The sequence below is a fragment of the Erinaceus europaeus genome, chromosome 4, assembly GCF_950295315.1.
Source record: "Erinaceus europaeus chromosome 4, mEriEur2.1, whole genome shotgun sequence".
Classification (NCBI taxonomy): domain Eukaryota; kingdom Metazoa; phylum Chordata; class Mammalia; order Eulipotyphla; family Erinaceidae; genus Erinaceus; species Erinaceus europaeus.
In genome coordinates, this window is record NC_080165.1 from 112,630,746 (window position 1) to 112,652,951 (window position 22,206).

At 39.8% G+C, this 22,206-nt stretch overlaps 1 protein-coding gene across 1 annotated transcript; it reads right to left on the reverse strand.

Moving 5' to 3' along the window:
- Positions 1-3,857: 3,857 nt before the first annotated feature.
- Positions 3,858-11,456, reverse strand: HEBP2 (heme binding protein 2). The gene is made up of 4 exons (XM_007531603.3): positions 11,214-11,456; positions 10,519-10,654; positions 9,463-9,643; positions 3,858-4,195 (listed from the first exon to the last, which is right to left on the reverse strand). The coding sequence occupies exons 1-4, from the start codon at positions 11,349-11,351 to the stop codon at positions 3,997-3,999; spliced, it is 654 nt and encodes a 217-aa protein (XP_007531665.1). The 5' UTR covers positions 11,352-11,456; the 3' UTR covers positions 3,858-3,996.
- Between the last annotated feature and the right edge of the window lie 10,750 nt (positions 11,457-22,206).

Consider the following 22,206-nt stretch of genomic DNA (forward strand, 5'->3'; position numbering starts at 1 on the left):
TAGAGACAGAGAGAAATTGAACAAGAAAGGGAGTCACCTGAAGCCTGCTTCCCTGCTCATGAAGCTACCCCTATAAGGCGGGGGCCAGGGGCTCAAACCTGGGACCTCATGAATGGTAACTTGTGTGATTTACTGGTTGTGCTAATTACCAGATCCCATAAATATTTTTATTGGTTTAATAATGATCTACAAGACCACAGGATAAGAGGGGTATAACTCCACACAGTTCCCACCACCAGAGTTCTGTATCCCATTGGAAGCTTTTTTATTCTTTATCTCTCTATGAGTGTTGACCCAGGATCATTACGGAGTGCAGAAGATGGAAGATCTGGCTTCTGTAATTGCTTCTCTGATGGACATAGGCATTAGCCGGTCACTCCATATTTCCAGCCTGTTTCTCTCTTTCCCTAGTGGGGCAGGGCTCTGGAGAAGTGGGGTTCCAGGACACATTGGTGAGGCCATCTGTCCAGTGAAGTCAGGTTGGGGTCATGGTAGCATCTGGAACTTGGTGGCTGAAAAGCATTAAGATATAAAGCAGAACAAGTAGTTTAATAATCAGGAATCTAAAGGTAAGAATATAGCAGATTAGATTTGGGGGTCTCGTTTTTTGAAAAAGCTATTCTATTTTAGGTGTATTCCAAGGGGCCCATGACTTTACTAATTTTTTACCTGAGCCCTACAATTAACATGCAAGTGGGCTAAAGATATTGTCTAGGGAGATTGTGTCAGAGTTGGAAATAGGACTAGAAAGTTGGATCAGAAAGAGAGTAGCTCCCCAATATGGGGAAAGTCTATACATATTGTTAACTGTAAACCCCATCAATTTGATCTGGGGCCCATATTCAAAACAGGAGCCCATGTAACCTTTGTATCCCTAGGGGTAGGCCTGAGCTCACATTCTGAACATTCTAGGCTCTATTTCTCTGTCTATCCAATAAATACATAAATTTTTAAAGAAATGCAAAAGAGTGCCTGCTTTATATAGAATTTTAGAGTATTGAAACAATTTCGTTCACACCTGGAGAAGTAAATATTAAAAATATAAATCAGGGGTCTAAGTATTGGTACAACTGGTTAAGCACATATGTGCAACTACCCAGATTTATTTCCCTAGTCTTCACGTGCAGGGGGGGAAGCTTCATGAGCAGTGGAGCAGTGCTGCAGGTGTCTATCTCCTCCTCTCTTCAATGTCTCTCTATCCTACCAAATAAAAATTTAAAGGTAAATATTAAAAAATGTTAAATAATTTAAAAGAATATAAATAAGGATCAATGATGACTCCCCTCAACAAAATGAATATGAATAAGTGAAAAGCTGGAAGGTGTCCTTAAGTTGGTGATGGTAAACAAGCTAAAAAAGAACATTGGCTTTCTTTTTGGTAAGCATAAAAGTGCAAAGAGTCAATATATTCAGTGCAAGTAAATAACTTTGGGGAAAAAACTGTTCCTTGGATTTAAAATTTTATATCAAATTATTTCAAGACCAGAAATATAACTTGTTTTACTATCAATAATTGCAGCCTAAAAGGCGTCTGAGGTCATAATCATATTGGCTGTGTATGTAGGATAAGGAAGAACAATATCTCTATTCAATTAACCCACTAATTGCCTGAGAAAACTACAGTTGTAAGTAGTTGCCTGTCAACAAGTTGTACTTGTTAACAGCATGGACCCAGGAATCAGACTGTCAAGCTTCACTCAGATTCTTCCCCTAGCTTTGTCACAGGCATACTACATAACATCATTGTGCTTCAGTGTCCTTATCTATAATATGAAGATGACAGTGGAACACTCCATTGTTCTGAAGGTTAAAGGAGTAAGTACTTTCTGAGAATGGTGTACCCATGGGGCCAGGAGGTGATGCACCTGGTTGAGCACACACTATGCAAAAGGCCCTGGGGTTTGAGTCCCTGCTTCCCACCTGCAGGGTTAAGTTTCACAAGTAGTGAAGCAGGTCTACAGGTGTCTTTCTCCCTTTCTACCCCCACTTTCCTTCTCAAAAAAAGAAGATGGTGAAGAAGAGAAATAATGAAAGGAAGAGGAGAAGGCAAAGCAAGGCAAGGCAAGGATATTATTATTCTTATAATAAAGGGATAGAATATAAAGTTAAGAAAATCATAACAAAATACATTATATTCATTGAAAAAATATATCTACACTGGACCCACAGAATTAAAACCCATGTATTGTTCATGGGCAACTTTAATTCTGAGAAGACACTGAGTTCCAATTTTCCAACTCACTCTTCTGCTTCACTCCTAGAGAATCCTTTAGGAACCCACAGTAAAGGTACTCTCATCCTATTGCAGGATTCCAGACATCTGATTGTGACTTTATTTTCTCTAGGACAAGCATTAAAACAATTAGGAGAGAATCTCAACCAACTCAATTTTGTGCCAATCCATTCTTTGAATAAGTATTTTATGTGATCTGTAGAAATACCACATGAAAGACTTAAAGTGAATTTAAAAATTAGTTTGTATATTTTTCTTTAGGAAATGCCTTTACTATCAAAATAGAATGTAGTTTCTTCCCCCCCCCCAAGTATTTTTTATTAGTTAATAATGAATGACAAAATTGTGGGATAAGGGGTACAATTCTACACAATTCTTACCACCAGAGTTTCACATCCTACCCCTCCACTGGAAGCTTCCCTATCCTCTATCCCTGTGGGAATATGCCCACCTCCCAAGAGAATATGGTTTCTAACTTGTCACAAAATATTGATACCCTGATAGGAAAAGGCTGGGGTTAAGGATCAGCCTGCCAATGTTTATGTACAGCAGAGAAGCAATTACAGAAACCAGAAGTCCCACCTTCTGTACCCCCAAAAGAACTTTGATTCCCAGGGTGGGTGGAGAAAAACAAAAAGAATTTTGGTCCATAACCCAGAGGGGGAGAAATGGTAGGGGAAGATGACTAGAGGGCTCTGAACTCCAATTCCATCAGGACCCAGAGAGAGAAAAGGGGAAAAAGACATTCAGAAGTTGTAATTGTTGTAGGTATGATTTAGAAAGGAAGAGAAGGCAGGATCATAAAAAAGGGGTGGGGCAAATATATATAAATATAGATCATTACAGAAATAATTCAACCCGTATCTGTGACACTGGAAGACCCACTGCAGTTTTCAGTGAAGGGAATGGGGATACAACTCTAATGGTGGTAACAGTGTGGAATTATATACCTGTTATCTCATTATTTTGTAAATCAATGTTAAATCACTAATACAAAGTAAAAATAAAAGACAAAAATATTGATACTTTGAAATAGTGTGAGATTTTTCTTTTTATTTTTATTATTGGATAGAGACAAAGAAATTGAGAGGGTGTGGGGGAAATAGAGAGGGAGAGGGCCAGAGAGACACTGCAGCACTGCTTCACCACTCATGAAGCTTTCCCCCTGCAGGTGAAGATAAGGGGCTTGAACCTGTGACCTTGTACACCATCGTGTGTGCTTAAGCAGGTGTACCACCAACCTGGCCAAAGAGAGGTTTCTTGGATGGCAGTGGTAGTGTGTGTGGATGGGGAAGAGGTGCCAACAAAATAGAAGCAGCAAAGAGTAATTTTTGTGTTTGCATAAATTTTATCTCTCCAGATCTTTACTTCTCCATAGAGGATACATCTTCAACATTTTATTGATAATATCTGAAGGGAATAACATTCATCTGACACAATTCAAGTAGAAAAAGGCAAGGTGACTGCAATATAGTAAAGAAGGGGGAAGTAACAGCATTTCCATGGAGCCTCACAGGAATAAAGACTACCAGTATTATTACCAAGTCCCATGTTTATGGAATATTACAGTTATTCCTGCCATATTATCTGTGTATCTGAATAAAGTTTCAAGCATCAAAAAAGGCACATTGGAAATAAATTTAATCCATGGTAGTACTCTTAGGAAGAAATACTAGACACATTTTATTTATAAGTAGTGTTTTTGCGTAGATTAAATATTAATAGAAGTCTTGCTCCTCGCAGTGGAACTTTCTTTCATTTTCTCATTCATTTTCTTTGGAAGGTTCATTTTTCTGAATCAACCACACTTCATTATTTTGATTAAGCAATTTGAAAGGACTATTGTAGCCTGCAGTGTAGTAGACTTTTTCATCAAAATTTTTTCCATCTTCCCTCAAAATACTTGCTAACGTCAAAAGTTGTTCTTGATTCTTTTGTGCACTAGAGAATCCATCAAAAGACCTATAAAGGAGAAAGCAGATAACCATGAGCAAGAAGTAGCTTGAATGAGGAAGTTAATGACCTATATGCCATAAGCTTCCAATTCAATACTCAGCACTGATCCCTCTCTTTTCCATATTACATATTAAAACTCTTTCACATGAAATAATTCTTTAAAAAGGTTAAGCAACCTGGCAGGGGGGCACAGGGGATGAAGCATTTGACTCTAAACATGAGGTTCTTCTGATTCTCATGAATAAAGTTCAGGTTCTCTCCCCTTCCCTTTCTTTCATGCAAATAAAGAATATTCACCTTTAATATTTCAAATATTTAAATAAAAGGGTGATATGTGAATAAAATTTTAAGTGTAGATTGTAGAACAGAAGCAAAAGTAACAAGAGAAAAAAATTTGAGTGTGTAGTGACCTAGCAGAGTCACTGACATATAAATATGATGAATCTTGGAGGTATGGTGCCTTTGGTAAAACGCACTTGTTACAATGCACAAGGACCTGGGTTGAAGCCCCTGGTCCTTACCTGCAGGAGAAAAGCTTTATGAGTAGTGAAGCAGTTCTTCAGGTGCCTCCCTGTCTTTCTTCCTCTTTATCCCCCCCACCTTGATTTCTCTATTTAAGAAATATTTTTAAAATGGTCATGAATTTTATTTGGAGAGTGGTAAAATTATACATATAAAGCATACAATCATGTAAGCCAACATCTCAATAAAAAGAATAAGAAATGTAAACAAAAAATCCCTAATATGTCTTCTTAGGCACAGATTTAGATCATCTTTCCTTCCCTCCTTCCTTATTTCCTTTTCCTTTGAAGATGAGGGAAAGTCAGAGGACCATACCAGTGCTCAGCTCTCGCATAAGGTGCTTCCAGAGATTAAACCTAAGATCTCTGTGGCATTCAGGTATCTAAGCTTGTGCTCTAACAGGCTGAGTTTGCTCTCTGGTCCTGGCATTATTTTTTTTAAGGTGTGTTTTTTATTACAGGGAGTGAGGGAAGGAGAGAGAACCAGGACATCACTCTGGTATATGCACTACAAGAGATCAAACTCAGGATCTCCTGCCATGTGCTTTGTCTCTGCATCACACCCAGGGCTGCTGGCATTAGTTTTGTTATCAAGGTGCCCATGGAAAAGATCAGTTCTACCAAGAAACAAGTCATAATCATGTATGTTTTATTCAACAATGTTCACTAAGTACCTAGAATCGTTCCTGACATGCATCTTTTCAATTCTTGTCAAATAAGTGTAGGAATCTATGTATGAAAATCTATATAGAATAGAACATTGAAGATAAGTTGATAAAACTATTCTGTAGTGGCCTGGAATGTGGTACAGTGAGTTAAGTACTAGACCCTCAAGCATGAGGTCCTGAATTTGATCCATGGCATATTATATGCCAGAGTGATGTTCTGATTCTCTTTTTTTCCTCTCTCATACATAAATAAATCTTTTTTAAAGCTATTATGTAATATTCATCATGATGGCAATATAATTCTGAACCAGGTGCTAGTTATTAAATTTATTATTATTACCAGAGAACCTCTCAGCTCTGGCTTATGGTGGTGTGGGAAGAAATCTTAAACTTATTATTTATTTATTTATTTGCCTCCAGGGTTATTGCTGGGGCTCTGTTCCTGCTCTGTGAATCCATTGCTCCTGGAGGCCATTTGTCCCATTTTGTTGGCCTTATTGCGCTTGTTGTAGTTGTTATTGTTGTCATAGCTGTTGTTGTTGTTGGATAGGACAGAGAGAAATCGAGGGAGGAGGGGAAGACAGAGAGGGGAAGAAAAAGCTACACACCTGCAGATCTGCTTCACCGCTTGTGAAGTGACCCCTTGCAGGTAGGGAGCTGGGCTCCAACCGGGATCCTTATGGCCCTTGTGCTTTGTGCCATGTGTGCTTAACCCGCTGCCCTACCACCCAGCCCCCAACTTATTATTTATTTCCTTAATGAATATCCTACTCTTAGTGTGTTCTTTTAAAGGGACTTCGTCTTCAGATCCCAATTCTTTCTTGAAATTAAATATTAACCCCCCAATTAGAAATCATTTTTTCTTCTCTGAATACACACTATTCCTCAATAATCTAACCATCACTTTATTTAGTACACAGACATATATTGAACTTCCCCCAGATATACCTGCTTTGCTAGGAACTGAAGAACAGTGGCATGGTTATATTCTTTTTAAAATAACGTATTTACTGGGAGTCAGGCAATAGCGAAGCAGGTTAAGTGCATGTGGCATGAAGTGCAAGGACCGGCATAAGGATCCTGGTTTGAGCCCCCGGCTCCCCACTTGCAGGGGATTTGCTTCACAAGCGGTGAAGCAGGTCTTCAGGTGTCTGTCTTTCTCTCCCCCTCTCCGTCTTCCCCTCCTCTCTTGATTTCTCTCTGTCTTATCTAATAACGACAACATCAATAACAACAATAACTACAACAACAAAAAACGCAATACAAGGTAAAATAAATATAAAATAATTTTTAAAATAGTGTATTTATTAATTTATTGGATATGGACAGAAACTGGTAGGGAGAAAGGAAATGGAAATGGAGAGAGATACCTACAGCACTGCTTTTCTGCTCATGAATCTTCCCCTCCACATGTGGGAACTGGGGGATTGAACCTGGGTCATTGCACACAGTAATGTGTGCTCTCAACCCAATGTACCACCATACCACTTGGCCCAAAGCTATATTCGTAAGGAACTTAGAGTCTTTAAATAAGTTATAAGATTTTAAAATGACAGAATGGCATAGAGAAATTGAAGCAGGTGGATGATAAGCCATCTGATTCTGAAGGATTACAGTGAGTACATGGGAAAGAAGAGAAAGGAGTCAGAACAAGTAATAATATTTAGGAGTATGTTCATGTCCTAAATATCTCATGTAAATTAACTCAATAGAACTTCATGTCAACTCTAGGAGGAAGGTTAGTACTATAAAATGCACATCACTATTTGTGAAGCCAGGGTCTTATGCACATGTGATTCCCATGCTCCTGGGTCTACTTTTTTTTTTTTCATTTAAAGAGACAGAGAACTTCCCCCAGTAGCATGACACTCCCATGAGGTACACTCACATGGCTCAAACCCGGGCCACATAAATGGCAAAGTGCTGGGAAATTGTGCCGATGCAGTCACATCTGCCATGTTGTCCCCTCAGGCCACTGCTAGTTCCCGCGAGAGTTGGGACATTCTCGGAGTGCCTGTTCAGCCATGTTGTGCCCTCAGGGCATTGTCTATATCCCCGCGATATTTGGAGTGCTTTGGTTACTCCTCCCCCCTCCCATTCTCATGAGAGTTATTATCCTATCCTGGAGTGCTATGGTTACTCCTCCCCCTTCCCATTCTTGTGAAAGCTGCTCCTATAAAAGCCTTTCTTCTTCCACACCTCGCTCTCTTGCCAGCGCTTCACTCTGGTGTTCAGACGCAGGAAAGGTTGCTGCGTGACGCAGGAAAGGTTGCTGCGTGAGGTGGCCATTTTCGCTACCTCCACGTGGCCCAACCTGCTTCTCTAGCACCCACCTCTGAGGTGCCAGCGCAAATAAAGATTTGTGTTTCCTCTTTGCTCCAGACCTCCTCTCTCTCTTCTTCGCAGCCCGCGCTCAACAACAGCAAAGCACACAGTCTACAAGGTGAACTAATTTCTGCCTCCTAATTATACATACTTTTAGAAAAGATTTTGGCCTGGAAAACATGAGTAAATTGGGGTCACATGTAAAGATGTAAAGAACGTGGCCTGTTCAGTGAAAGGTAGGAAGTTCAGTGGAGTACAAAGAGTATGGAGAGAGGGACAGGCCACAGAATAAAAGGCACTGTATACAATATGAACAATCTAAACTTAATCTGAAGAAAGAGGACGTTAACAAGGCTCTCCCAATGGAGTGACAGGTCAGGTTTTTGTTACTTGTGTAGGAAAGATCACCAGTTCTATTGGTAGTATGAAGGAGGAGAGGAAGAGACCAGTAGGCAGAGAGAAGATTTGGAAGGCTATTGAAGTAGATTAAAGATTTACAATCAGTAAACACCCTCGTATCTACTGAATGTCAAGTATTGTACCAAGCACTGGGGTATACAATGATGACTTCTGTGTAGTCCTAACAGAAGTGGACCTAAGATAATAACAATGGGATAGAGAGAAAGAAACAGAGACTCAGGGCAATAGGGCAGAACTGATGATGGATGGCCATGCAAGTCTCTGCTGGGAAGGCTGTTGGGCTGATGAGGTCACTTACTGAGATAGACTCTAGAAGACCAGAGAAGTCTCATTTTTATATCTGTTGAATTTGACCACTACCCTTACCCCAAAAAGGAAGTGCCCAGTACATAGGGGGAATTAGGCCATTGCAACACAGGTAGTTGAAACACTGTGAACAGATTACCCAGAGCATTTCTACCATGACATGAGAGTCAGTGGTGGATATTAACTATGATTCTTGGGATGAGTGGGGATTGGATGAGGACTCGATAGGGAGAGAGAAACAAGAGAAAAGGATGACAAGAAGGTGACATTATAAATTAAAGAATGAACAAGTATCAAAAGAACAGAGTTGTCAGCACAGGAATTCTGCAAGGACTACATGAAAAGGACTACCATTGTGACAAAGTCAAAGGCAGTGCTGATGGTGACAAGAACAGAGACCCAAAGAGATGACAGGAAAATACCAAATTATGATGGGTTGAAGGAGCAGAGATAGAGAAATAGATTCTTTCAACAGATTTGTGGTCAAGGGCCAAACAATGAATAATAAAGGAATCTAATATGACACTGTTATCATGTACCTGCTATATGTATTTTTTTCTAATAGAGAAATTAATGTAAAAATGTGTTGAACAGGTAATGCAAGTCTGAAAAAAAAACTAGTAGCCTAACATAGACAAAACTGCAGAAAGCAGATATCATTCATTGGTTGAGGCAACAAAGAAAAGAGTTTATCAGATGCTGGGAGAAAGTACACCTTACACAGTGTTTTAGGGCATTTTTTAGGTCAAACTAGATAATAGACAAAGGACATTTTTATATTTGGGGAGAACTGTGTCTAGTTTGTGGAAGGTATTTAGCAGACTTCATTAAATGAATTAATTACATTTTGCAAAAGAATCTTAGTAAGATGTAAAATTAAGTCAGAAGAAAGACACCACAAAACCCAAACTCAATAGACTAGTTTTCATGAAAGGGTTAAAAAAAAAAAGCTGAAAATTACATAGAAGTTTAAACTGTGAGTGCAGGCACATCAAACTAGCAGTCAGCAGGGTTATAAATTATTACCACTCACCGTACAAACACAGTCATTTCAGCTCTGTCTTCAATGAAGACATCTGACTCTGAAGGCCTGGGTGGATCAGATTGCTGTTCAGAAGGGATATACAGGGAAATGGTAATGGTAGACTGGCTAAAAGGACCTGTACCAGGTTCCACATAACTTGTCACTGGAGCTGTCATCTTTATTTTCATCTCTGCACCATGAAAATATACACACAGTTAAATGCAAGGGAGACATGAAAATAAGTTTACTGTATTTACAATATTTTGATATTACTTCTTGACCTGAGTTTCCTTCTTAGCTTTATGTTACTTTTATGATCATTTTTAACTTTAAAAAAGTAATAATAAAGTTGGGCAAGTTAAATAGCTACTTGGATAGTGTGTTGCTTTGACATGTGCATGACCCAGATTTGAGCCTGGCTCCCACTGCATTGAAAGGCAAACGCTAGAAGAAGAACTGCATTGAAAGAAGCTTCAGTCCTGTAGTCTCTTTCACTTTGTCTGTCTGTCTCTGACAAATTAAAAAAAAAAAAGAAATCAAAATTTAATATGCTGTATGCTTTTTTTCTTTTTTAATTCTGTAGTTTTAGTGATGGAAAAATTAAAGATCATAAAGGCCATTCTTATCTTCCACTTTTTTTTTTTTACTCTTCAAAAGATGAGGTATCATTAGTAAAGTAGCCTGCTAAGAGAAATAACTACAACAGCCAGAACCAAATGTTTTTCTCTTAAATCTTTAGATGATGTATTCTTTGTACCTCCCTGCTTCCTGGTAGCTTTTACATTGCATGTCACCAAGTTATTTGGCCACACTAGTCATAAAAAGTTACACAGAGGCCCAGTTGACCCAAGAGAAACACAGACAAGAACAAGTAAGAAAGCAATACCCCATACTATCCTCCTGTAGCCATTGCTAAGGATCCCGAGTCCAGTCTAGTTATTCAAACATGAGGTATGTCATGATTTTTTTTTATTCTAAATGATATTTTTATAGAACGCTAACGCTCAAAAATAGGTCAGGGGAGTTAACCACAAAATACATAATTGCAAAGTAAACAGTAAGCACCTTTCTCGTTTTTTCCTTGAACATAGCTGTTCAATCTTGTAAAGCCAGTCTGTATGGCTGAATCCCAGTCCATAGACTCAACGGAAGTGCTGACCCACTTGGCTGGTCCATAGTGACGGATCTCATAACTTCCGGGCTAAAATGGAACAGAAAAAAACTTGGGGAAACACATCACATCTAAGGTATGTCTTGAGACACAACATATAAAATTGGTCCTGCAGCTCCAGCCTGGACGGGTCTGTCTAGGGGCTGCGACCTGTGCAAGCTGGACTCAAGGTTCTGGCGCTTTAGGTCCGGTAGCCTCCTCCTCCATGGCTCCCACCCTTTGATCACACTGAGAGGGTGTGGGTGCAGGGAACATAGTTGTAGGGAACAAGAATGTGTTTGCTTTCTCAACCCGGAGAGTCTCCATTCTGGGACGTTCTGGGACGATCAAGTCTTTCTTTTTGTCTTTTGTTACTTTTTTTTTTTCCTGCAAAGAAAAGACGTTGCAGCATGTCCGATATCTGTTACAATTACAGTTGAACAACTAGAAATTCCGGTTTATATAGAAATAATGCTAGTGTTAAGACTATTGGCAACTTGTAAGATTTATAAAACCTACGGGATCCTCCAGCCTCACTGCAAATCGCTCGAGCTAGTCCCACGTCATCCACTCCCCCATCCCCACCCCCAGGCCTGCGGGGAGCTCCTACCTGGGAGTTCGTGTCTTCCGGGACTTTCCAGTCCGGCGTCTCCACTTGGGCCTCCAAGCCGGAGCCATAGTCCGAGCCCGAGCCCTCTGCAGCCTGGAGATCTGGCTCTGCCTCCTCAGCCATGGGCGGCGCTGACATTCGGGAAAGAACCTGGCGAGCTGCGCTGGGGCCACTCCCGGCTGATCCTCCTGCTGAGCCCGCCAGTCCAAGTCCGGGTCTCCACCCCTGCGCTGCCCGGGCGGGTGCGGGTCTCTCCCCACCGCAGTGCGGGAGACTTAAGCCAACTCATTGCGACATTGAGCCAGGAGGGGGCGCTGTAACTTCAAAAGGCCTATCTCCCTACCCTGGGCAGCTGCAGTAGGCTCCCTGCACAGGTTGATGACTCGAACCAGGAACCAAAGTCACGGAGCCATTTGGACTTGATTTTCTTTGGGATCCTGTCCCCTTGTCTCTAGCACTGTCCCTTGTTTTTAACTAACAGACAGGCAGAAGTGTCCACTGTGAGAAAGGGAGGAGAGGAGGACCCAATTGGCTTGGTTTCTGGTGTAACCGGTATGGGATCTCCTGCTACTCTACAAGTACTGGGAACAGGTTGTACTGACTGGGTGCAGGACCTCTCGCAGGTGTGCTCTGTAAAAGGCAGAGGGACTCCCCTCTTCCACTACCAACTTTGGTTGTTCCAGCCAGCACCTAAATGGGCCAAATTCTTCATCTATAGCTTGTATAGCTGGAGGCTCACCAGGGGGACATTACCCTACTGGCACTTAGAAAGTAACCTAAGTTTAAATCATGCCTGGAAAGTATCTTTTGCAGCCAGGATTTCTTGACCTAGAAGCCAACCTCCCCCCAACCGCTGCCCCAAATAAGCAAACTAACAAGCAAAACTTCTGAGACAGCCTACAGCTGATAGGCTGGGAAGGTGGGGCAAAGAGTAAGGAGAGTAGAGACAACAATCAGTGCTTTTTGAAATTTTTGGTTAGATTTATTGACATTTTATCTATGTAAATCGAATTATTATTTTTTCATTATCTTTATTTTTTTATTGGATAGTAGAGACGGCCAGAAATTGAGAGGGAAGGGGAGATACGGAGAGAGGCAGAGAGACACCTGCAGCCCTGCTTCACCGCTTGCGAAGCTTTCCCCCTGCATGTGGGGACCAAGGGCTCAAACCTGGGCCCTTGCACGTTGTAAAGTGTGCACTCAACCAGGTGTACCCACCACTTGGCCCCTTATTTTATGTATTTATTTACCAGAACATTACTCAGCTCTGATTTATGGTGGTTTGAGGGGGATTCACCCCTGGCCTTCCTAAACTCAGGCAAAAAAAAAGCATTTGCATAACCATTAACTTACATTTCCTGCCTAAAGAAACTCCTTCTCTTTAGCCACCATTCCCCACTTCCTCCAGTCCTAGGTAACCATTAATCTATTCTGGTTCTCTCTGTGTTTGCCTATTCTAGGCATTTTTTTCTTTTTCTTTTATTTATTTACTGGATAGTGACAGCAAGAAATTGAGAGGGGAGGGGATGATAGAGAGGGAGAGAGACAGACACCTGCAGCTCTGCTTCACCGATCGTGAAGATTTCCCCCTGCATGTAGGGACTGGGGGTTTAAACCTGGGTCCTAGCACACTGTAATGTGTGCGCTCAACCAGGAGCGTCACTGCCTGGCCCCTTTTCTGGATGTTTTGTATAAATAGAATTATATGTGATCTTTTGTGGTCACCTTTTTTCACTTAATGAATTGTTTTCAGGAGCTGTCTGTATTGTAGCATCTATCAATCTATCAACTTTTTATTCCTTTCTATTTTCCCCTTTATTGAGGAAAAATCTGATATATTTCCATTTATTCATTTTTATCTTTGTTTCTTTTGCCCATGGAGTGGAGTCTCCAAATACATCGTTAATGTTAAAGTCTTGAAATGTTTCACCAGTGTATTCTTCTATGTATTTTATAGTTTCAGGTCTAATATCCTTATCTCTGATCCATTTTGAGTTAATTTTGGTGCATGGTGTTAGGTGTTGGTCTAGTTTCATTTTTCTGCATGTGGTTGTACAGTTCACTCAACACCATTTGTTAAAGAGACTTTCTTTTTTCCCATTTGGGCAGTTTGGGCCCATTTATCATATATAATGTGCCTGTACCTGTGTAGTTTTAGTTCTGAGCTCTCTATCCTGCTCTGTTGGCCCATATGCCCATTTTTGTTCCAATACCATACTGTTTTAACTATTATTGCTTTGTAGTATGAACTGAAGTCAGAAATTGTGATGAAATTTTTCTTCTTTTTACTCCAGAGAACTTTTGCTATTTCTGGTTTTTTATAGTTCCATATGAGTTTTGGATAAGTTGTTCAATTTCTTTGGAATATTCCACTGGGATTTTAATAGGGATTGCCTTGAATCTATAGATTGCTTTTAGAAGAGACTGTCATTTTAATGATATTTGTTCTTCCATTTCTTTTTATTATCCTCTATTTCTTTTAACAATTTCTTATCATTCTCATTGAGACTCTTTTCATATAGTTCTCTTTTCCTCCTTTGTTAGATTTATTCCTAGGTGTCTTATCTTTTTGGATTCAATTGTAAATGGGATTGCTTACTTGAGTTCCCTTTCCTATAGCCCATCTTTTATATAAAGAAATGCCATAGATTTATGAGTATTGACTTTGTTCTCTGAATTAATAGAATATGAAAGAAATCAAATGTCTTATTTTTTTTTTTAATTTTTAAAAATTTTTTATTTAAGAAAGGATAAATTAACAAAAACATAAGGTAGGAGGGGTACAACTCCACACAATTCCCACCACCCAATCTCCATAACCCACCCCCTCTCATGATAGCTTTCCCATTCTCTAGCCCTCTGGGAGCATGGACCCAGGGTCCTTGAGGGTTGCAGAAGGTAGAAGGTCTGGCTTTTGTAATTGCTTCCCTGCTGAACATGGGCGTTGACTGGTCGGTCCATACTCCCAGTCTGCCTCTCTCTTTCCCTAGTAAGGTGTGTCTCTGGGAAGCTGAGCTCCAGTACACATTGGTGGGGTCTTCAGTCCAGGGAAGCCTGGCAAGCATCCTGATGGCATCTGGAACCTGGTGATTGAAAAGAGAGTTAACATACGAAGCCAAACAATTTGTTGAGCAATCATGGACCCAAAGCTTGGAATAGTGGAGAGGAAGTGTTAGGGGAGTACTCACTGCAAACTCTGGTGTACTTCTGCTTTCAGGTATATATTTTGCAGTAGTTTATGGATATGTGTGCACATAAGCTCTCTCTCACAGAAACTGGTTATGGGACTTTGTTAGAAAGTGAACTACCTGGGATGAAATTAGAGTGTACTATAAAAGGAAAGGTCTCACCCAAGTAATGAAGCTGAAGGGTTGTCGTTCCACACATGAAATCACTGGACACAGTCTGAGGTGAAGCATGTTGAGGTGGCAATCGTTGCGTTGGTTAGGTTGTGATTGGGGGATGCAATATTATTTGATATGGATTGGGAGAGGCATAGGGAAAAGTGGGCCCTATCCAAGGGTTCCAGGACTGGGGGAAGTAGGGGCTCTATAGTGGAGATGTGAGGTTCCTGCTGTCTTAGGGTTCAAAAAGACAATCGATAGTTAATGTTATCATCACATTATTTGTTAATTGGGTTAACTTTGAAAAGTCCTTTTGTTATGGTTTGCTGTACAGTATCCAGTATCTTGTATATAGCTGTGCTATTGGATGCTTCTAATCTACTTGGTCTAGGCTTTTGAGATAGTCCGCATATCAAATACACAGTCAAATGTCTTATTTTATATATATATTCCATATAGCTGCAACATGCCTGCTTCAACAACAACAGCAAGCAACAAAAATAGTATTTAACACGGAAAACATTCCATACTCCATTCCACTAATCAATGTTGTGTACTTACTCTGCAGCTATAACACAGATAGTCCCCCTCAGAATTTCTAACTTCATGAATTTCCTCAGTATTTTCAGGATTTTATTATTATTATTATTAGTTTTTTTTTAAAAAAAAAACTCTTAAGGGTGAACTTATACTTTGATTGCTTCCCTAACTGTTCTTGTTTCTTAAATTCCACATATGAATGAAACTGTCTAGTATTTATCGTTCTCATTTTGGTTGATCTCACTTTACACAATATCTTTAAACTCTACCAAAGAGGAGGAAATGGAGATGACTTCATAGTTTTAACAGTTGAGTAGTATTCCATTGTATATGTATATACCACAACTTTCTTAGACACTCATCTATCACTGGACATCTGGATTGCTTCCAAGTTTGGATGATTACAGATTGTGCTGCTATGAACATACACATACATTTTATTGCTGAATAATGTGATTTTATATGGACCTAGTGCTTTAAAAGCTGTTGCTGTATTGTCTCTCCCTACCCAAAGAATTGTATAGTGATCTGGAAACACAGGGCACTTTCTAGTGTTTATAGCAAATCTACTATTATATAAAATTAGGTTTGAATTATTGGATGAAAGCTAAATTATGACTTTTGATTTGTACTTTTAAGTTTGTTTATTCCAACTTATGTAACAGATATAACCCATTACATAGGCAACTTTGCAAAGCTAAGAATCTGATTTTGCTTTATTGAAGGTTTTATTTTGTAAGGAGAAAAGGGAATGATTTACGTTGTTGCCTAAGAAGTCTTAATTACTTTATTTGGGGAAATGATGATTTACAAGACAGTTGTCACATAAGAATACTTCCTTTTCTCCCAGCAATAGGTGTCTGTCAGATGAGGGTGGGTGTGGGTATGGTTACAGGCTGGCAGCAGTGGCACTGTGAAATAATTCATAAAAAATAAAGTGTGGAAAGAACAAAGGGGTATTGATCCAAAATATTTGGCTGATAGGAGAGGCAGCTGACAGAAAGTAGAGAAAAGCCAACTATAAAGAGGCAGAGAAACTCAGGGTTTATATTGGAAATCTTGCAACTGGTTTACAGTAGGAGTGTTCCTTTGCCCATTTGTCCACTCTTGATTTCTTTTGCAAATCATCTGTTCCGTGGCCAGGGGTGAGAGTTGGTCTACTTCTTCAAAAATAATGACATTTATCTTTCAGGTACTGCTTGTTTGGATACACATGGCAAAAAGAAGACATAAGGATAAAAGACAGAAAAACCTTATTCAGCTTTGCAGTCCTTGCTTTGATAAGGTTAGCTTTGGAATGAATGAGAGAACTGTAATAGGAAGTAGGTAAGGAAGGTATCTAAGTCTAAGTAGACACTATTTCATTAGGAACTTTATACTGACTCACTGCAGACTATTGTGTACTACTTTAACGATGACTGTTTAGTCACTCTCAGGCCACCCCATCAGCTGGGGCCCTATTCGGGGAGACCTGAGATTCCAAAACAGACATGATGGGCCTAGATCTCAAATAAATACCTCTCTGCATCGTACCCGTCATCTCTATCAGGAACAATAAAATAGACCCCCCGCTTTTGTGGGTTCCCCATAGGGCCTTGCCTTCAACATGGATCATGGTAGAGAATGTCCCATCCATCGAAGGGAGGATGGACAATATACTCTATGCTATACCTGAAGAAGATGGGTCAATATTGGGGCAGCTTGGAATGTTCCTACTCATGACTACAGAATGTGAGCTCAGATCTACAGGGATGCAGAGGTCACATAGGCTCCTAAGCTGAATATGGGCCCCAGGCCACATCAAATTGATGGGGTTTACAGTCAACAATATTTATACACCTTTCTCATATTAGGGAACTACTCTCTTCCCTGATCCAGATTTCTGTTCCTTTTCCAGCCATGACATCATCTCCCCAGACAGTAAATTGGATCCACTTGCATATCAGATTTCAAGCTCAGGGGAAAAGAAAAAGAAAAAAATAAAACAAAAAAAAACTAGTATAGCCACAGGCCCTTTGCAGTATAACTAAAATATGCCGACTAGCTATCTACAAAATGGAGGACTACCCCAACTCTTCATCTGCGCTATTCCAGTCTTTAGGTCCATGCTTGTTCAACAATTTGTTTGGCTTTGTATGTTAACTCCATTTTCAGCCACCAGGTTCCAGATGCTAGCATGATGCTGACCAGACTTCCCTGGACAGACAACCCCACCAATGTGTGCTGGAGCTCAGCTTCCCCAGATCCCCGCCTCACTAGAGAAAGAGAGAGGCAGACTGGGAGTATGGATTGACCTGTCAACCCCCATATTCAATGGGGAAGCAATTACAGAAGCAAGACCTTCCACCTTCTGAATCCCACAATGACCTTGGGTCCATACTCCCAGAGGATTAAAGAATAGGAAAGCTATCAGGGGAGGGGATGGGATACAGAGTTCTGCTGGTGGGAATTGTGTGGAATTTTACCCCTCTTATCCTATGGTTTTGTCAATGTTTCTTTTTTATAAATAAAAAAAAAGACAGAAAAACAGGACATACAAGAAAATGCACACCTTTATGAAGACAAGATATGACAATGTAAAAACAGAATGTGCTCAAAATGTGTGTTCAGATTTCTTATGTTGTGCCTGAGTGCTTTCTCTGAAGTATTAACCCTTGACAGTGTCTTCACACCATACCCACTACCAGCAGACATTTTCCTTCACTTTCCTGCACAGGGTCTATCCTTTCTTTCTTCCTTTCTTCCTTCCTTTCTTTCTTTCTTCCTTCCTTCCTTCCTTCCTTCCTTCCTTCCTTCCTTCCTTCCTTCCTTCTTCCCTTCCTTCCTTCTTCCCTCCCTTCCTTCCTTCCTTCTTTCTCTTCCTCTCCTCCTCCTCTTCCTTCTTCTTCTCCTTCTTCTACTTCTCCTTCTCCTCTCCTTCTTTGGTTAGAGACCGAAAGATAGAGGAGATAGAGGGGTAAAGAAGAGACACCTGCAGCACTTCCTCACGGCTCATGAAGCATCTCCCTTGTGGGTGGGGACTGGGGAGCTTGAATCTAGGTCTTCATATATTCTAACTTGTGAACTTTACTGTGAATCCCACCACTTGGACCCAAAATACCTTTTCTTTTTTATAGTAACCACTATTTCAAATATGAAAACTATAAAACGAATAGTGATTTGGTATCTAGTAGAAATGCAGTATTTTCTTTTGCTTAGCTTCTTCCTTAGTTTTTGTGAGAACTATAATAGTTATTCATTATTTAGGCACAGGGAAATCTGTGTAACACCCTTTATATCAAGCACTTTGCTCAGTGCCTGATGTATAATTACTTGATAAATATTGAATGAATCCTGATCGGGATTTATTAAACACATAGTGTTTTTCTAGAAGCACCTGTGAACCATATTTCTCATGAGTCAAAATAAAAAGACATTTATAGAATGTGGAGCTGAGGAGAAGAGAGTAAAAGTCTAAAACTGGTAATGTCTTTAAAAATTAAAACTTTCATTCTAATCAATATTAGGCTTGATGGATTTTCTGAGAATGTGGTGCTTGTAAAATAAAAAAGGAGAGGAAAATCCATACTGACTTTAAAAAGTTCATACTTTGAAGTAGACAACCAGATACACAACTTCATAGTTCACATTTAAAAAAAAAAAAAAGCTCTTAAAAGAAACTAAATCCTTGATATAGTTAAGAGAAAATGTTTCTAATAGATTATTTTATTAAGTCCCACTTCTTAAAACATAGACAGCCTAAGATGTTTTCTTTAGCTCTTAGTTGTGAGATGAGCCCACTGATCCTGTGCATAGATTCTGTAAACATGTTAAATTGATGTGGTATTTCTAAAGATTCTCGATTTCTCCAATATCTTGCTTCAAACTGATGACAGTTGTGAGTTAACACCATTTTATGGACCATGCTTTAAAGAAAACTGGGTTACATGACCTTTCCAGACCTCCTGTCCAATTAACCTCTGAATTAGGATCTCACACCTATTTGGCCTTGGGAGTAGACTCTGGATACAGGACTTGTATTAACATTTAAGAAGAATTAATTGCATGTGAACATGGGTTATATTGATTTTATGTATTTGTATTCTACATTCATAAAAATTTTATTATTAAATTTCATATTTATATATTTTTTCTTCTATTTGTTTTCTATTATTTCATATGTAGGAACATGGGATTTTTTTCCCACGTTCATATTAACTGTACAGATTGAATAGTACATGATGAATGGGTATGAGCTTCTTTGGGTACTAGAATTTAATGGATGAAGTATAGATAGGTTGGATTCTATTAATGTTGCTTTCACAGTTGAAGTAAGGCATTACTTAATAATCAGGGGGGCCCTGGCCCTCCATCCCCTCGCCTCCCCCCTGCACCCCGCCTACCCCCCCTGCACTCCTGCCCAAATCCTCTGCACCCCCAGCACCCCTTGCTCAGACGCCACCCTGCAGCCCCGCCTCCCGCCTGTATCCCTGCCTCCCCCTCTGCACCCCTGCCCTAATCCTCTGCACCCTCTGCAGCCCTCGCCCAGACACTCTCCCCCCCAAGGAAAACAAAAATAATCGGGGTCCGGAGGTAGCGCAGCGGGTTAAACGCACAAGTCACGAAGTGCAAGGACTGGTGTGAGGATCCCGGTTCGAGCCCCATCTCACCATCTTCAGTAGGGGGCGGGGGGTCGCTTCACTAGCGGTGAAGTAGGTCTTCAGGTGTCTATCTTTCTCTCCCCCTCTCTGTCTTCTCCTCTCTCCATTTCTCTCTGTCCTATCCAACAACAACGACATCAATAACAATAATAAAAACCACAGCAACAATAAAACAACAAGGGCAACACAAGGGAAAAAAAATAGACTCCAGGAGCTGTGGATTCGTGGTGCAAGCACTGAGCCCCAACAATAACCCTGGAGGCAAAAAAAAAAAAAAAAGAAAGAAAGAATCGTAAAAAAAGAAAGAATAGTCAAAGCAATGACTCTGCATGTTTCTAATATACAACTCATTCTGTTCATAAGTGTAAAAGGGGCCAGGTCGTCGTGCTCACATCACAGTGCACAAGAGTTCAAGCCCCCAGTCTCCACGTGCAGGAGGAAAGCTTCACCAGTGGTGAAGCAGTGCTGCAGACAATTCTCTCTATCCAATAAATAAATTTTAAACTAGACGACTTAAAAGAAGAATATAAGAACTGAAGTGTTTTTAAATAAATACAACCAATAAATACAATTGGGCATCAGTTACTAGTCCACCTATGATTTCAGTCCTGCAGTAGCTGCAAATTCCACAGCTTTCCGTAGTCACATTTACCCTTTTCCAGTTCAGAAGGAGGTGCTTCCATCAAGGCTTAAACCTGTTTGAGTCTAACTTTCCATCTTCACTCTATTTTTTTTTTCCTGGTCTTGATTCAACTATATTGAATCCGTTTTTTCATTTGTACAAATGGATATAATTCATTTGATATGACTTTGAGGACTTAAGAAATAATACCCAGTATCTCTTAGCCCAGTTTTTTGCATGTTATATGTTTATAAATGATAGCTATTAGTAGAACGTTTTGAATGTGTACTCTGCGCCATTTCATTAAGAACCACAATTTGTACATTGAAATCACTTGTCTTCTTATTTTAAGCACTTATACTCTACTATAGGTAGAGCATACAAGAGTTTACAAGGTAAACAGTTTATTAAGATCACATGATAGGGAGTCCGGCGGTAAAGCAGCGGATTAAGCGCACGTGGCGCAAAACACAAGGACCAGCAAAACGATTCCAGTGGAGCCCTTGGCTTCCCACCTGCAGGGGGTCGCTTCACAGCCGTGAAGCAGGTTTTCAGGTGTCTTTCTCTCCTCCTCTCTGTCTTCCCCATCTCTTCCATTTCTCGACGACATCAATAACAACAACAAAAAACAAGGGAGACAAAAGGGAAAATAAATACTAAAAAAAAAAAAATCACGATAACATTGATATGATGGTGTTAATGAAAGGAAGAGAGGGAGAGAACGTTAGAATCATTGGATGAATGTGGACACTGTGGTTGCTCCCAAGTTTGGCTATTATATTAGGATGTTGAAAAAGTCATGAAATACTTTTCTTTCTTTTTTTTTTTTCCTGTGCTTTTCTATGCAAGAATGTATCATGACTTCCCTAACAACTCAATATACGTGTGAATAAATGTGGATAAATTTAAATATACATGTGAAAGTTTTTATGTGGATGCAAGTTTTCAGCTCAGTAAAAGTAAAGATGTACAAATGTTGGATTATGTAAGATTCTATTTAGTTTTGCAAGTAACTGTTAAATTCTTTTCCAAATGGGTTGTACCATTTCACATTTCTTCCAACTGCGAATTTTTCTTTAAAAATATTTCACTTTTTTATTGGACAGAGACAGAAAAATTAAAAGGGAAAAGGGAGAGATCGAGGAAGAGAGTTGTGGTTTGGGAGGTGGCACAGTGAATAAAGCATTGAACTCTCAGGTGTGAGGTCCTGAGTTCAGTCCCTGGCAGCACATATACTAGAGTGATATCTGGTTCTTTCTCTTTTTTCATATCATTTTCATTAACAAATAAATAAAATTTTGAGAGAGAGAGAGAGAGAGAGAGAGAGCTTGTGAAGCTTTCCTATCTGCAGGTAGGGACCAAGGATTTGAACATGATACCTTGAGCATTGTAACATGTGCACTTAACCAGGTGTACCCCTGCCTGGCCCCCTACTAACTGCAACTGAACATTCCTGTTGTTTCATACCTTTAAGTATTTGGCATCACTGTTTTGAATTTTAACCGTTCAAACAGATATGTAGCAGTATTTCTTTGTTGTTTTAATTTGCAATTTTCTTTTTTTCTTTAATTTGCTTTCATTCATTACTCATAAATTTTTTAATTTGTGATTTTCTAATGGCATCTTACCTTGAATCTATTTATTTGCCTTGAGTATATCTTCGTTGGTGAGCTGTCTGTTCAGTTCTGCCCATTTTCATTTTGTTGCATATTAAATGTGAATTTTTTTTTTTTGCCTCCAGGATTATTGCTGGGTCTCGGTGCCTGCACTACGAATCCACTACTCCTGGAGGCTATTTTTTCTCTTTTGTTGCCCTTGTTGTTTATCGTTTTGTTATTATTATTATT